At 53.8% G+C, this 16,053-nt stretch overlaps 1 protein-coding gene across 1 annotated transcript in view; it reads left to right on the top strand.

The window, feature by feature from the left end:
* Nucleotides 1-6,671, top strand: part of RAMP1 (receptor activity modifying protein 1) — a 54,272-nt gene extending 47,601 nt beyond the window's left edge. Inside the window, exon 3 of the mRNA XM_006151950.3 lies at nt 6,105-6,671. Coding sequence (XP_006152012.1) covers nt 6,105-6,360 — 256 coding nt within the window. The 3' untranslated portion in view covers nt 6,361-6,671. The remainder of the gene's footprint in view (nt 1-6,104) is intronic.
* Nucleotides 6,672-16,053: the final 9,382 nt, after the last annotated feature.

The following is a 16,053-nucleotide window of genomic DNA, read 5'->3' as shown; positions in this document are numbered from 1 at the left end:
AGCCGGGGCGGACGGGGAAGGGGCATTGTGGAGTGTAGATAGTGGGGGCCGAGCCTGTGAGGTGGGGCTGGGGTTGGGGGGAGGAGGGACCCAAATATTTCAGAAACCCCTACCATGGTGGGCAGGAACATTCCAAGCCAAGTTAGGAGGGCCCAGAATAGAAAGTCCTGGCCAAAAAAGGGTGGCCGTCGGGCTGGGCGAGGCTGGAGAGGAGAGAGCTCTTCAGCCTATTTCGGTACTCCAGTCACGGTTTCCAGCAGGGTCTGACTCAAGGGGACTCCTCTCGTCACCTCCCCCTGGCAGAGTCGCATTCACTGAAACTCCCAGCTGTCACTGTGTAAACAAATGGGAGTGGCAGCCGCCCTCGCCCGCCCAGTGGGGTATTTTAGGCAGAGTCTGGAAGGCCTTGGTCTGGGAGGGTGCTGTCCCAGAATAGCCGTCCACCTCAGCGCGTGGCCTGCCCCACCCTCTGGTGACATGGCTTCCTGTCCTGTGTGGGTGGCAGCCCAGAGATGATAAAGACAGCTCAGCTCTGCCCCTGAGGCCATGGAGGAGGGGACGTGTTCAGGGTGTGGGTCACAGGGTCTGCAGAACACCGAACCACCACGGGGCTGGGGGTCTGAGGTCGGGGGAGAGTCGCAACGGCGTCGGTGCCGTGGGGTCTGTAGCTGCCCAGGCGCCTCGCTGGGTCCCTGTCCAGCGATGCCTCTATGGCTGGCGACACCTGAGGTGCATTCGTTCAGCCGTTCCCTGTCTTGTTGTCCCGCCTCCCCCGCTCCTGTTTTCTGCTAGAAGTAGGAGCTCCTGTTCACCTGGGAGGACCACGCTCCCCGGTGCTGGCAGGCGGGCGGGACTGGTCTCACACACCTTACACCCTCCTGCCTCATCCACGTGGCCACTGGTGGGGACTGAGGGAGGCCTGTGCACGTGGCATAGTGACTCAGAGGGTGGCTCAGGAGAAAAGACAGCCGCTAAGGAATTTAGGGACCTTGTGACAGGGTGGTATTAGAGGACGACTGGATGAGAGACCATCACTTTTCCGTTCAGCGTCTGTTGTAGAGTGCCACCGAATGAACGACCACCAAAGCCAGATGAAGGTTAAAGGGAGTCTTTATTAGCCGGCCGGTGGCTACAGCCTGAGGCTCGGAGGCCGAGAGTCAGAACTGTAGCACCAGCCAGCGTTTGGGGTAGCCTCTTGTAGGGTTGGTTGCCAGGTGTGCAGGATTCCCATGCGAAAGCAGTTACAGAAGCTGAGTCAAGCTGGTTAATGATTTCTGAGGGCAGTGGGGTTTCCATGCAACCCGTTCCATTGCTAAACAAAAGGGTTTCGGGCTAGTTAGCAAAGACAGTAAAGGTACAGGATGTCGACCCGGATGTGGTTTTAGCATTAGCTGTTTTCTCATAGGAAGAGCAAACAGGAATACAGAAGCAGACAGCCATGTTAGGGGAAGGGTACAAAATGGACAAACATTTGCTCATGTGCAAAATCTAATATGCGGCCTTCCACGCTTCATTTTTTTTTTCTTTTGATCTGTACACTCACCGGAGAGAGACAAACAGTGAGAGGGAAAGTGAGAAATCACCTCCTCCCTGGAGGAGATGTTCACGCCACAATCCCTTCTCCATTCTGCTCCTGGGATCTTGGGTAGGCAAGCACACACACCTGTTGTGATTTTCAAGCCCCCAAGTCTGGGACTTGAACCACGGTCCGCTATATGGGAGTCCAGCAATGAAACCATCATGCCATCCACTGGCCCCTCTATACAGCTTCTTAAAGTCTTCCTGAGGGTTGATTTAACCCTAACCCTAACCCTAACCATTTATCCACTTTATAGATTTGAAAATGGAAAGATCTCTTCTTTTAGTGGCCAGAGGGCATGTGTGCTCACTAGAGAGAGAAAGAGAGGGGAGAGGGAGTGGGAGAAAGCCCCTCGCAATGGGTCACGATCACACCACAACCCCTTCTCCTCCTCTTCTTCGTTCCATTAGGATTTGGGGCATGCATGTGCACACACCTGGTGTGTTTCTTAAGCTGCCAGGGCCAGGATTCAAACCACAGTTGGCCATGTGGGATCCTGCTCCCTTAACCACTAGGCTATGGGGCCAGCCCAGGAAGAGTATCTTTTAATTACCTTTATTACTATACTTTTACTGTTTCTGGAGCCTTTCATTTCTTTGTGTGACTCGAAAATTCTTTCTGGTATATTGTTTGGATTAAGTAACTTTTAAACATCCCTCACGGCACAGGCCTGTTGGCAGTGATGTCTCTTGGCTTCCATCTTTCTGAAAATGCTCTTACCAACCTCATGTTTGAAAAGTATTTTTGCTGGGTATAGAATTCTATGCTGACAAGGGCATGTTTCCCTGCATCTCAGTACTTGAGAGATTTCTCTGGCTTGCTTAGACTTTGATAAAAAGTCTAATACATTTTTAATTACCAGAGGGCATAATCATTCTCAGAGAGAGACAGAGGGAGAGGAGAAAGCACCACCCGGTGCTGTGTGGTTCTGCTGTATTCCCTTCTTCCTTTCCTCCATCCCTCCATCCTGTCAGGATTTGGGGCACATGCGTGCATGTGTGCACACACATGGCATGGTTTTCAAGTCACTAGGGACAGGATCCAACCCAACCACCCTGACGGATCCAGCTCCCTTAGTCAGCCGGCTCTGAGACCGAGCCAAGACGCCTGACAGAACTCGGGTCATCATTGTTTTTGTCTGTGTCTTTTTCCACTAGATGATAAGTGTTTTTTCCCTTTATTTTGCTTTTTCCTCAGTTTGACTTTGATGTGTCCCTGTGGTTGGTTATTGATTTTTCATTGGTTTCTGTCTTGTGTGGGGTTCTCAGAACTTCTTAGATTCATGATTTGATGTTTTTTATTTTATTTTTCTTTTGTTTCATTTTATTTTATGAAAATAGGAGGGAGACAGAGAAAGACAAGCACCACAGTTCCCCACAGCCTTCCCAGCCAGCCAGCATGGACAGACTGACTGGGGAACCGAACCCATGGGCTTCCACATGGGTTCAGCATCACTCGAATGGCAAGTTGTTGCTGTGCCAGGGAGCTGGCCATTTCACTAATTCTGAAAACGTCTCAGCTGTTATCTCCTCTGCTCCATGCCTCTCCTCTCATGTTACAATTGGACTCCGGGGAACCAGCAGTTAGCGTAATGGCTATGTCGCTGGACTCCCACGTAGTCGACCGCGGTTCGTGTCCCGGACCCGGTGGCTTAAAACTCACGCCGGGCACGTGTGCGTGCATGCCCAAGATCCCGAGAGGAGAATGGAGGAGAAGGGATTGCGGCGTGACCATCCCCCCTGGGGGGTGATTTCTCGCTTTCTGTCTCTATGTCTCTCTCTGTCTGTCTGGTGAGCGCACGCGCCCTACAGTGAAAATCTCTTAAAAAAAAAAAAAAAAAAACAATTGGACTCCGATGTCGGAGACAGGGCTGCTGTTTCACCTCAGCGCTGTGTGTTCTGGTACACCCTTCCTCCTCTTTTCCCCTCTGTTTGGACTGCGGTAATTTCAACTAAACTAATTTCAACTTCGACTCCACTGACTCCTCCCTCGTCTGTGGAGTGTGCTGAGGAGCCCACCGAAGGAATTATCTCTAACATCGCCTTTTAAAAAACATGTTTAGCAACCTCCTTTTGACTTAGGATTTCCATCTCCCTGGAGAAGTTTTCCATCTACTGTGTATTGTCAGCCTTTTCTGCCAGACCATTCATTGTCCTAACTCTGATCACACGGCGTCTGGCTCATGAGTCTGATTCTGTGGATTGCCCTGTCTCTTGACAGTGGGCTGGTCGTGTTCTGTTATTTCCAAACAAGAAACGTATGTGTTTTTTAATTGGGTGCTGAGCACTCCCATGTAGAACAGACTAAGGTAAATAGTCTCTATGTCTGAAAATGGGTAAGCCTCTTCTATCGGAGTCCTAGGGTGGGACTGTCACATTCTTGTCGGGAATTGCACTGTTTTGGGGACTGTTGTTGCCATGGGTACCCTTGGTGCACCACAGGCATTATATACCTCTAGTAAAGGACCCCGTGTCAGGATGGGGACCAGAGGCTGCTCCTCAGGGTAGTGCCCACCCTCAGCTTGCAGGAGACTACTGCCAGGGGCAACTGCAAGCTGAGGGTGGGCACATACACACAGTCACACATGCACACACGCACACAGTCACACAGGCACACAGTCACACAGTCTCACATAGACACAGTCACATAGGCACACAGTCACACAGGTACACAGTCACACAGGCACACAGTTACACAGGCACACAGTCACACAGTCACACAGTCACACAGGCACACAGGCACACAGTCACACATAGACACAGTCACACAGGCACACAGTCACACAGGCACACAGTCACACAGGCACAGTCTCACATAGACACAGTCACACAGGCACACGGTCTCATATAGACACAGGCACACAGGCACACATAGACACAGTCACACAGGCACACGGTCTCATATAGACACAGTCACACAGTCTCTCATAGACACAGTCACACAGTCTCACATAGACACAGTCACACAGGCGCACAGTCTCACATAGACACAGTCACACAGGCACACAGTCTCACATAGACACAGTCACATAGGCAAACAGACACACAGTCACACAAGCACACAGTCACACAGTCACACAGTCTTACATAGACACAGTCACATAGGCACACAGGCACAAAGTCTCACATAGACAGTCACACGGGCACACAGTCACACATACACACAGGCACACAGGCATACAGTTACACAGGCACACATTAACATAGTCACACAGGCACACAGTCAAACAGGCACACAGTCTCACAGTCTCACATAGACACAGTCACACAGGCACAGAGTCTCATACAGACACAGTCACACAGTCTCACATAGACACATGCACACAGTCACACATAGACATAGTCACACAGCCACACAGTCTCACATAGACACAGTCACACAGTCTCACATAGACACAGTCACACAGGCGCACAGTCTCACATAGACACAGTCACACAGTCTCACATAGACACAGTCACACAGGCACACAGTCTCATACAGACACAGTCACACAGTCTCACATAGACACATGCACACAGGCACACATAGACATAGTCACACAGCCACACAGTCTCACATAGACACAGTCGCACAGGCACACAATCTCACATAGACACAAGCACACAGGCACACAGTCTCACATAGACACAGTCGCACAGGCGCACAATCTCACATAGACACAGTCACACTGGCACACAGTCACACATAGACACAGTCACACAGGCACACAGTCACACAGGCACACAGTCTGACGTAGACACAGTCACACAGTCACCCAATCTCACATAGACACAGGCACACAGGCACACCGACACACAGAGCCCCATACTGCCTCCCTCTCTCTCATGCACACAAACATGCAGTTTCTGTCCCCCGCCCTGGCTGTCACCACCAGCTCCCCTTAGGACTAAATGGGTCAGAGACTCTGTGACCTCGGGAACATCTCCCTCAGGAGGTGGGGGGCTTTCCTGGATTGCCTGGTCCCATCTCCCTGCCAGACTGTACTCAGGCCCCGGTCCAGTATCAGGTTCCCCAGCAGCCCAGCCAGGATCAGTGGGCAGGACGGCAGTAGGCCACATGCGTGTCGTGGCAGAGTACCGCAAGAGCTCGGCAGAGACCTCGGGGCCGATGACATCAGAGATGTGAGCGGGTCCCAGGCCCACAGACAGAACCTGCTCAGCTCCATGTCCAGGTGTGGGACTCACGGGTATGACAGCAGCGGGACCCTGGGTGGGGGTCCTACTAGCTGGCTGGTGGCCTGTCACCGGCAGCAAGACCGAGACACCCCCCCAGCCTGGGGTCTCGGCCGTGTGGGCCCAGCCTGGCGTTCTCCTCATGGTGCAGGCAGACCCCGAGCAGCCCTGCTCCTCACTGGCTCAGGCCATCTCAGGACCTCCACCAGAGCCGCCCAGGACCCTTACCTCCCAGAGGCAGCTGCTGCCTCAGGTCCTGGGCTTCTATGGGGCTTTGCTGCATGAGAGGAGTCTGCAGAGAGCCCCCCGGGGTCTGCCTTGCTTCCCCCTGACAGCCTGCTTTTCCACTGCAGGAGCTACAAAGAGCTCACGGACTGCACCCGGCAGGTGGCGGAGAGGCTGCAGTGCTTCTGGCCCAACGCGGCGGTGGACAGGTTATTCCTGGCTGTCCACCGGCACTACTTCCGGAAGTGCCCCGTCTCCGGCAGGGCCGTGCGAGACCCGCCCAGCACTGTCCTCTGCCCCTTCATCGTGGTGCCCATCACGGTGACCCTGATGGTGACGGCGCTGGTGGTCTGGAGGAGCAAGCACACGGAAGGCATCGTGTAGGCACGGCCGGGGCTGTGGGTGGCCAGGCCAGGGAGGTGGGCCTGGTCTGGCAGCAGCTCCCCAGGGCTCCAGGCCAGGCAGACCCCAATGCCCCCTTCTCCAGCCAAGAATTGCTGGCAGGGCTACAGAGTGTTTGGGCTCAGGCATGGGCCCTGGAGTCTCCTGACCAGAGGGGAGCCACCCACTAAGGGCACGGCCCTCACTTCACTCCGGAGCCTGCAGCTCTGCCCGGCGCCCCCACCCGGACTGCTGACCCAATGCGTGCGTTTGCCATTGAGCACTTTGTGATTAAAGGGTGTTCTTGAATGTGGGCTGCGTCCTATTTCTGGGCATCTGTCCTTGGAGCAGATGGGGGGAGAACACCAACCCTGCAGATTCCTCTTCGTCTGACCGCAGGGTCTGTCCAGGGGTCTTCAAAGGGACAGTGGAGGCCGCCTTGTGGAAGATTACAAGTAACGGCATCGGCAGAGAGCCCGACCATCTTGCAGAGGCCGAGCAGCCACCTTGTCGAACGATCTGGGCACTGCCAGGGCACACAGAACGAGACCCGATGCCCCAGGCACCTCAGGGCTCAGGGGGCCCAGGGTCCACCGTGGAGTTAGGAGCACAGGACAAGATGGGAGCTTCAGGTTCTCCTCACCCAGGGGCACCGCAAGGCCATGTGAGCAGGAGAGGCAGGGCGAGGCCCTCACGCAGCTGCAGCAGGCCAGCTACCACATCGCTCTGCCCACCTGGGTTCTATTCTCCGCTGAGGAGCCTCCCCCCGGGGCCACCTGGGATGGAAGAGAGGGGAACAGTAACGTGCAGGCTCGCCTCACGAGATCACCATGTACAGAACTGCACAGGTGGCTTTGCGGCCTCACACAGCCTCACACGGCCTCACACAGCCTCCTGGGCCCAAGCAGGCCACCAACCCTGTGGGCTACATGGAAGCGCTGTCCTTCTTTGGCCTTCCTGACAGGCTAGGGAAAGGAGGCTGTCAGGGTGAGCCTGAGGTCTTTGTTGAGCTGACTAGGGGCACAATGGCAGTTTTAATTAAATCAGACTAACCAGCTTTACTTGTGTCCTGAGCTGGAGAAAAGGCCCCCTCCGCAGAGCTTTGTCATGGAAATCTGGAGAAAAAACTCCACTGGGAGTCCGGAAACCCAAAAAGAGCAAGGGAAGCAGGGAGGTGGAACTGGAACCGGTTAGGTGCCTTATGTTCCCAGAGTCGCTCTGTGAATGCCCCAAACCGGCAGCTCAGGGGACAGCATCTCCGGTAAGCCAGGATAGGCTCGGGATGGATCCCCCAAGGCCGGCCCTATGCACACGCGGCTAGGCAGGGAGCAGGCAGCCTGGGAACCACGGCCAGAGGGAGGAGCTCCGGAACCCGCAGGGCGAGCCCCGAGACCTGGAACACGCCATTCCTTCTGCAGAAACAGCCCCGGGTGCCCTGGAGGCGAAGTCCCCTCTTCAGAAATGAAAATTGGTGCCGTCTTCCTGGAAGACAAGTTGGAAATATGTACCCAAAGCTTAAAATGTTTACTCTAGTGATTTCCCTTCTAGAACTTGATCCCAAGGACATAATCAGGATGAGCAAAGGGCTCGTGGGGAATGATCTCCACCCAGAGTTATGTACAAGGGCACCAGTGGGAAGGCCTCAGTGCCAGCATGGGAGGATCGCGCTATTAGATTAAATCCAGATGAAGGGAAAATGCTCCCTAAAATTCAGTGCATGGGAAACTGCCTCATAGCGTACAGTTAGTCAGAAAAGGCAGATGACGAAATAGGAAACAGAGAGAGAGGTGTGTGTGTGTGCGTGTGAACACGCGTGCACGTGTGTGCACATTCCCAGGCCACACCATGCTTGGAGGCGCCCACACACGACAGCTGGAGAGCTGCTCATCCCCGCGCTGAGCTGCTCGTCCCCGCGCTGAGCTGCTCGCCTGCGCTGAGCGGCTCCTCCCGCACTGAGCTGCACGTCCCCGCGCTGAGCTGCACGTCCCCACGCTGAGCTGCATGTCTCTGCGCTGAGCTGCTCATCCCCAGCACAAGCTGGCTTGGGGGCGCAGGTCAAGTACCAGGGCTGGCTCTGATCTGCCAGCTTCTGGGTCCTAATGGCCTTTTCCTGTTCTGTGACTTGGAGCACCTTCACCTCGTACCCTCCCGTGTGCATGGACAGGACACCACATCAAGGGTTGCCAGGACAGTGTGGGCCCCGCAGAGCAGGTGCCTGGCAGTCCTGTGTGGGCCGGATGGTGAGGCGTGTGGCAGGTGCCCACAGGCTGGGAGCTGAGGGGGGCTGGAGCGAGGTTAGCGTTAGGCACACAATTGCCCTCGGGGGCCTCTCAGAACAAGTTTAAGAAAGACGGACGCTGCGCTTCCAGGCTGTGTCCAGAGAACTTGGACGTGGCTGGGTTTTCCACGGACAGTGAGGGTGCCCACCCTCACCAGGGCTCCGTAAACACGCAGGCAGAAAGCACACCCAGAGAGGGCGGCTTGAGGAAGTCTGCTGTAGAGGCCCTGGATCATCCTCCTGGGAGTTCCCGCCCCGCCGCAAGCCTGGGCCTAGGACGCCCACCCAGGAGCTCCTCCCCTTCCCACAGACACGCTAGCAGGAGGCTGGGGATGTTTGCTGTCTTCAGAGGAGACGTTGGGGGGCCTGGAGGTCACTGTCAATGGCAGGTGGCACCTACTTGTCATCCTCAGTGCAGCCCCCTAAGTCACACAAAGATGCCATGTGGTCTCTCTCCCCTTGGCACCTCTTCTCACAGGACAAGTAATTCCATGTATTTGGGGTTTTTTTTGGAGAGGTTTTTGCTATAGGGCTCATGTGCTCACCAGAAAGAGACAGAGATGGAAAGCAAGAAATCACCCCCCAGGAGGGATGGCCACGCCACAGTCCCTTCTCTTCCATTCTCCTCTCGGGATCTTGGGCACGCACGCACATGTGCCCAGCATGAGTTTAAGCCACAGGGTCCAGGACTCGAACCGCAGTCGACTACGTGGGAGTCCAGTGACATAGCCATTACACCAACTGCTGGTTCTGCAGTTCCATAGCCATTACACTAACTGCTGGTCCCGCAGTTCTCTGTTTAACAACAACAAAGAAGTTGGCCCAGCGAGTGCTGGTGGACACTGTTACTCAGCAGGCCGAGACTACATGGAGGCCCAAGTTCTAGTCCTGGCCCACCCTAAAAGCCACACACAGGTGGCGTATGCCTGTCGGTGCAGCTCCTGGGGAGGCTGCAGCAGGGGATCAGAGGTTGTAGCACACAGGCTGTGGTGCCAGCTCTACCAACCCCTCCGGGCCTCAGTTTCTCCAGCTACAGAGGGATGACCTTAGATAATGCAAGGAGTCGTTGAGGAGAGTCCTCGGCACTGTGCTGGTCACGGCTCACGCTCCGTTAACATCAGCCACGTGGCTCATCTTCCCAGGTGTGGCAGGAACCGTGCAGACCCGGGTGCACTGTCCTGTCTCGTGTTCTCCAGGGCCACTGTGGCAGGGTGGCAGATAATCACCGATGAGAGCAATGACAGGGAATATTCCAGTGGTGACATTTGGGGGTTCTTCTACTCCTGGCCAGCCTGTTCAGCATAGAACAGGGCCAGAGGGGCAGTGAGGGCCACCTGACAGCACCCAGGCTGGGCGGCTGGACAGGCTAGAAGCTGACACCTGGAAGCCTGGCATTGCAGTGTGGCAGGGTAGCCCTCCAGAGGCCTCTCGCCCTGGCTTATCACTGGCACCTTCTCTGCATCCTCGTGAGGCCCTCCCTCATCCATGCCCCAATCGTCTCTTCTGGAAAGGTCCGGACCCAACCGAAAGCCTCCTTTAACCTTCGTTACCCTCTAGAGGCCTGTTCCAGGTGGTTCCCAGGTGCCAAGTCAGGACTTCAACATGTGGATTTGGTGACACAACCCAGCCACAGCAAAGCCCACTTCCCCAACTGCAGCTCTGCTCAGGTGGCAGTCGGCTCTCTCGCTGGCCTGCTGCAGCTGGCTGAAGCCAAATGAACACAAACGCAGTAATTTACCATGAAAACCAGTGAACAGCCTCTCAGCAAGGAGATTGCTACAGACTCAGCGAGCGGAGATAAAACCCGCCCCAGGCCTGGGGGTGAGAAGGTGGGAGCCACCCCAGGGGACATTCCTGAGAGGACCCCCCCAGCTGGTGTACCCCGGGCCTTGGCGGGTGGTTTGTTTCTGGTTTGTTTCTGACGAATGTTCCAGCCTTCCTCTCCTGATGCCCGTGTTCCCCGCAGGGTGGCTTAGCTTTTTTTGTTTTTCCCCCTTTTTGTTCCAAAAACAGAACAAAGAACTGAGCTGAGGAAAGAGGAAGAGAGTATTTTTCTTGAGTTAACCAGGTCAGCTGTCAGGACAGAGAGACTGAACGGACGTCAGAGGTTGCTGCAGAGTTGGGCTGCAGCGGGTGAGGAGGGTGGGGCTGCAGCTTCCCCCCGGGCCAGAGGTGTCCACACCAGCCCCTCACAGGGGCCGGGAACAGAGGGCAGTGGTCCAGCTGTGAGGACGGATCTGGCCACACTGGTGTCTGCTGCTGGTGGTTTCCATTTTGCAGCTAAAGAGACTGAGGCACAGTGACCTCCCTTAACCTTACTGACCCCTTGGAAGGCCACAGTGCTGAGCCAGGATTTGAAGCCAGCCTCTTCTGAAGCCCACTGCCGTCAGCGGTCCAGGGCAGCGATGAGCAGTCAGGAAGAGGGGCGGGGGGCGAGGCTGGCCCCCTCTGGCTGAGTACACATTCGGCTGGTTCATACCTAGGCCTGTCCAGCTCTGGGCACCAGAAGTCCGAGTAGGCTGCCCTCTGCAGGACACCGCCCCTTCCCGCGCAAGCCCTCCTGGGACCACCTCTGCCCTGGGAGGTGCCCAGCACAGCGACTCTCACCACTGACTCCCTGGGAAAGCCCGCCAGAGCCTGCGCAGGGCCATGCTGTGGTGTTCTTCAGTACAGGCTCTCCCGCCTGCCAGGTTCCGGGTGGCTCCAGGCCTCGCCTGGGAGAAGGCACGGGCAGTGTCCCGTTACTCCGCATCATGACAGATGCACGTTTTTGTGAGTGAGCGAGAGCGAGAGCGAGAGCGAGCGAGGAGCACCAGGACTCCACGTGCCAGACCCAAGCTGCGTTCACACATGCCCAGAGTGGTCCAGGCTGACCACCACTGGGGTCACATCACTACTGCAGCCACGCAGCCCGTCTTCCTCCACCTCTCCGCCAAGCTCCCTGATGGGACAGCAGCTTGCAAGGCTGGTGCCCCCAAGCCTCCCCTGTGCCTCTGGGGATCCATTCCTGCCGGCCTGTGCCCAGGAAGGCTGAGTGCTGGGCCCAGGAGGGCCAGCCACAGTTAAGTGTGGAGAAGATGACAGGGTGCCGCGCGAGGCACCCGCCCAAGTCTCCAGGACCAGCCCCAGCCCCGGCCCATGCCCTGTGTCCCCAGAACAGAGCGCCCTCCCCGTGGGCCCCGGGTCCTGACTCGGGGCTGCCAGCAGCTCTGTCCTTCCACTGCTGCATTCCTCCCAGCCCGATTATTACTGTTTTCATGATTTCTGAAACTGCTGCCGGAGGAGCAGTGAATTCCTGCGGACAAATTTGGAAGGAGACCTTCCTAGCTCATCGTTTCCTTGAGGTTTTAGAAAGATAACTGATTTCCAGTCTTCAAGTCCAGCCTCGCGGAGGGTCACATGCAGCTGGAAATGATTTTCCGGATCAGGAAACAGGTCAGACCGGCGTGCACCCGGCCGCTCCCTGGGCCTGGGTGGCTTTCTTGCCTCTTCTCAGCTTGGAGGACACCTGGACGCGAGACTTTTCCAGACAGCTGTGGCTCACCTTGGCTCGCCAGCGGCCAGGGTGGGTCAGACAGAAAACAGCTGCGGGCCAAGGGAAGACGCTCAGCCGTCCACTAGGGGCGCACGCGAGTCGGCGAGCCCTGACGCGGAGATACGCTCGGCCGTCCACTAGGGGCGCACGCGAGTATGTCGCGTGCCCCGGCCCAGGGCATCCTTACTACCCTGTTCATTTACTCTCTCCTTTTTTCCCTCCTCTTTTTTTTTTTTTTTAACTTCTTTTTTGTTTTTTAACTAAAGGCATATTGACATATACAGTGCAAACAGCCAAAGAACTTCTAATGTGTAAAACAGCATGCGGCACACAGTAGATACTCACAGTGTCCACCCACCTCAGCAATGGTAAGTCAGGGACCTCAGCTTCGTCTGCCAGTCCTCTGTTTTAGGCATTTTTACTTGTTGGCAATTTCCTCCCATTTCTTGTCTTACCAGATGCTATTTTAAAACAACTTCTTTTATTATAGAAGTGTCCTGCATGCTCTAGAATACACAAGTAAGCAAAATGAACAAAAAACCTTCCTTTCTACCACTCAGAGAGGTTTTTTTGTTTTTTTTTGTTTTTTGAGAGATTTTTACTATAGGGCGCGTGCGCTCGCCAGACAGACAGAGAGAGACAGAGAGACAGAAAGCGAGAAATCACCCCCCAGGGGGGATGGTCATGCCGCAATCCCTTCTCCTCCATTCTCCTCTCGGGATCTTGGGCACGCACGCACACACGCCCGGCGTGAGTTTTAAGCCACCGGGTCCGGGACGCGAACCGCGGTCGACTACGTGGGAGTCCAGCGACATAGCCATTACGCTAACTGCTGGTTCCCATCAGAGAGTTTTTAATATATCTTTTGGCATAGTCTTCAGAACTCACATTTATGCCTAGGTCCATAGAGGATAGATACTTATCCAGACAATGACACAATGAACTTATACTGCTTTGTAAATGACTTTTTCAATGGAAAACATTTAATTTTTTTTAATGACTACACAGTTCTTATAAGCTCCTCAGGGTGGGGGACCCCTGGGTCCTTCCTGCGTGAGTTCAGTCTCACATGGTGCTTTGTCGCTGCTGTGCCACTGGTTGGCCCCATTGCGACAACGTTGATGAAGATGCAGAGAACGCTGACCTTGGTGAGGCCAAATGGTCGCATCCCTTTTGACCCGAAGTGCCTGCTCTAGGTCTCTATTCCATACAAATGAGTGTGGAGAAGATGTTCATTGCAGCATAAATTGACATAGAGAAAAACTAGAAATAACCCAATAGTCCTTCCAAAGAGAATGGTTCAGTCACTAGGGCACAGCCCACATAGCAAAGGACTATATTCCAGCAATCAAGGCTGTATTCTGTATGTCCAGACATAGAAAGGTGTTCACGTTAGCTGAGAATCAAGGAGTCCTCAGAAGGACAGACACGAGCACAAATCTCATGTGCCCCAGCTTACACACGTGGCCAGCTGTCATGCTTTGAACCCAGATCCAGTGGGAAGAGGAGCAGGGGAAAACCACTCCATATTTTGCATCATGTGTTTCACTTGCAATAGTTTCTAAAATGAGAATGTATATTTTAACTGAAGACTTAACAGTAGAATAAAATGATCTAACTCTTAGAACTCGGGAAGCCACGTTCATGAACCATGTAGATGGCACCTCTTTTACATGGCATTGTTTCTCCATTGCTTCTACGAGATGAGCTTTTCTAAGTCTCTTTGGTCATTTTTATGAATAATTATTTTATTTAACTAACTTTACTTATTTACTTATTTATTTATTTTAATTTGACCAAAGTGAGAGAGACAGAGAGAGAGGGGAGAGGGAAAGTGAGAGCAAGCTGCCAGGTCTGGGACTTGAACCGCAGTCGACTACGTGGGAGTCCAGCGACATAGCCATTATGCTAACTGCTGGTCCCTCTTTGGTCATTTTTATGAATAATTATTTTATTTAACTAACTTTACTTATTTACTTATTTATTTATTTTAATTTGACCAAAGTGAGAGAGACAGAGAGAGAGGGGAGAGGGAAAGTGAGAGCAAGCTGCCAGGTCTGGGACTTGAACCGCAGTTGGCCATATGGGAGTCCCACACCTTAACCACCACACCACCTGCTGGCCCCTCCTTCGTCATTTTTGATATACTATCTTCTCCCAGATAATTATTCCATCTTAATTTCTTTCTGGTAAAATACAATATACTGTATTTATATAGTATATTGAAACTAACTTGAGAAGAGGGAGGAAAATCTAAACGTCAATTTTCATTAAGAAAAAAAAGTAGCAGGGCCAAGTGGCTTCCACGGGGAAATTCTCTAAAAGACATTCTCTAAAAACAGAACCGGGACCAGCAGTTGGTGTAGTGTCTATGTCACTGGACTCCCATGTAGTCGACCGTGTTTGAGTCCCGAACCCGGTGGCTTAAACCCACACCAGGCACATGTGCGTGCGTGCCCAAGATCCCGAGAGGAGAACGGAGGAGAAGGGATTGTAGTGTGACCATCCCCCTTGGGAGGTGATTTCTCGCTTCCTGTCTCTCTGTCTCTCTCTGTCTTTCTGGCAAGCACATGTGCCCTATAGCAAAAAGCTATCAAAAAAAAAAAAAAAAGAGAGAGAACCACCAAATTCTATTTATGAAATAAAATTTCACTAACACCAAGGCGGGCAGGTGGCATGATGGTTAAGGATGCTGGACTCTCATGTGGTCGACTGCAGTTCGACGGCCTTCTCTGGCTCTCCCTGGGAGGCCCCATGGTTGCACATGTGCCCCCCACACCTGATCCACTAAGGGCTGGAACAAGGCGGGGGCTGGGTGGGCTGGTGGAGTAGAGAGTGCCTCACTAGTGACCAACAAGGAGATCTCTCTCAAGTGGAGAGGATTCGCTCTGGGGCAGCTATCTCTGTGTTCGGGGAGAGCCACCAGAACCGCCCCTACTTACGGCCCTGAGGGCCGCTCCCACAAGTCTCAGGCACACGGGGCCCTTGGCCAGGCCAACGGGAGCCTTAAGGCTTTGGGAGAAAGCTGGCTGGGTTTGGTGGAGCCAGGGCCATGTCTGGCTCTCTTACTGCCCTTCCTAGGCAGGTAAGGTGAGGACTGGTGGCTCTCAAGTCTGTGCCCGAGGGTCATTGCGTGCCTAGCCAGGAAGGTGTGAGGCGGGGAAGGAACTCAACTTAACCACCATGCCATTATGATTTTTTTAAAGAATTATTGGGACCAGCAGTTAGCATAATGGCTATGTTGCTGGACTCCCACGTAGTCGACCACGGTTCAAGTCCTGGACCCGGTGGCTTAAAACTCACGCTGGGCACATGTGTGTGCATGCCCAAGATCCTGAGAGGAGAATGGAGGAGAAGGGATTGCAGCGTGGCCATCCACCCTGGGGGGTGATTTCTTGCTGTCTCTATGTCTCTCTCTGTCTGTCTGGAGAGCACACACACCCTATTGTGAAAACCTCTCTCAAAAAAAAAAAAAAAGATTTCATTTTATTTATTTATTTATTTAAATTTGGCCAGAAAGGGACAGAGTGAAAGAGAGAGAGCAAGCCACCAGGTCCAGGACTTGAACTGTGGTCCGCTATGTGAGAGTCCAGCACCCCTAACCACCACATCACCTGCTGGCCCCACCATTATAATTTTTAAAATGTAATCTAACCCAGCTGGATCAAAAAGTTGAAATATTAACAACAACCTTTTTCATACCAAGTAATTTTACTGAAATGTCCCAAATAAATATTTACTTCTTCAAGCCAGGGTCAAGCCCTGCCAGGCTGTTGAGCCTCACTGCTGGTCTCATGGTGACCAACAGGGTGTTTTCCATCAGCACCCCAAGTTACCCGAAATAAGCACACTGTAGGAAAAACGGCACACCCGCCACTGAAGG

Source organism: Tupaia chinensis, unplaced genomic scaffold, assembly GCF_000334495.1.
Source record: "Tupaia chinensis unplaced genomic scaffold, TupChi_1.0 Scaffold000332_1, whole genome shotgun sequence".
Lineage (NCBI taxonomy): Eukaryota > Metazoa > Chordata > Mammalia > Scandentia > Tupaiidae > Tupaia > Tupaia belangeri.
Note: the sequence above shows the minus strand (reverse complement) of the source record. Positions and strands in the feature narration are given on the sequence as shown.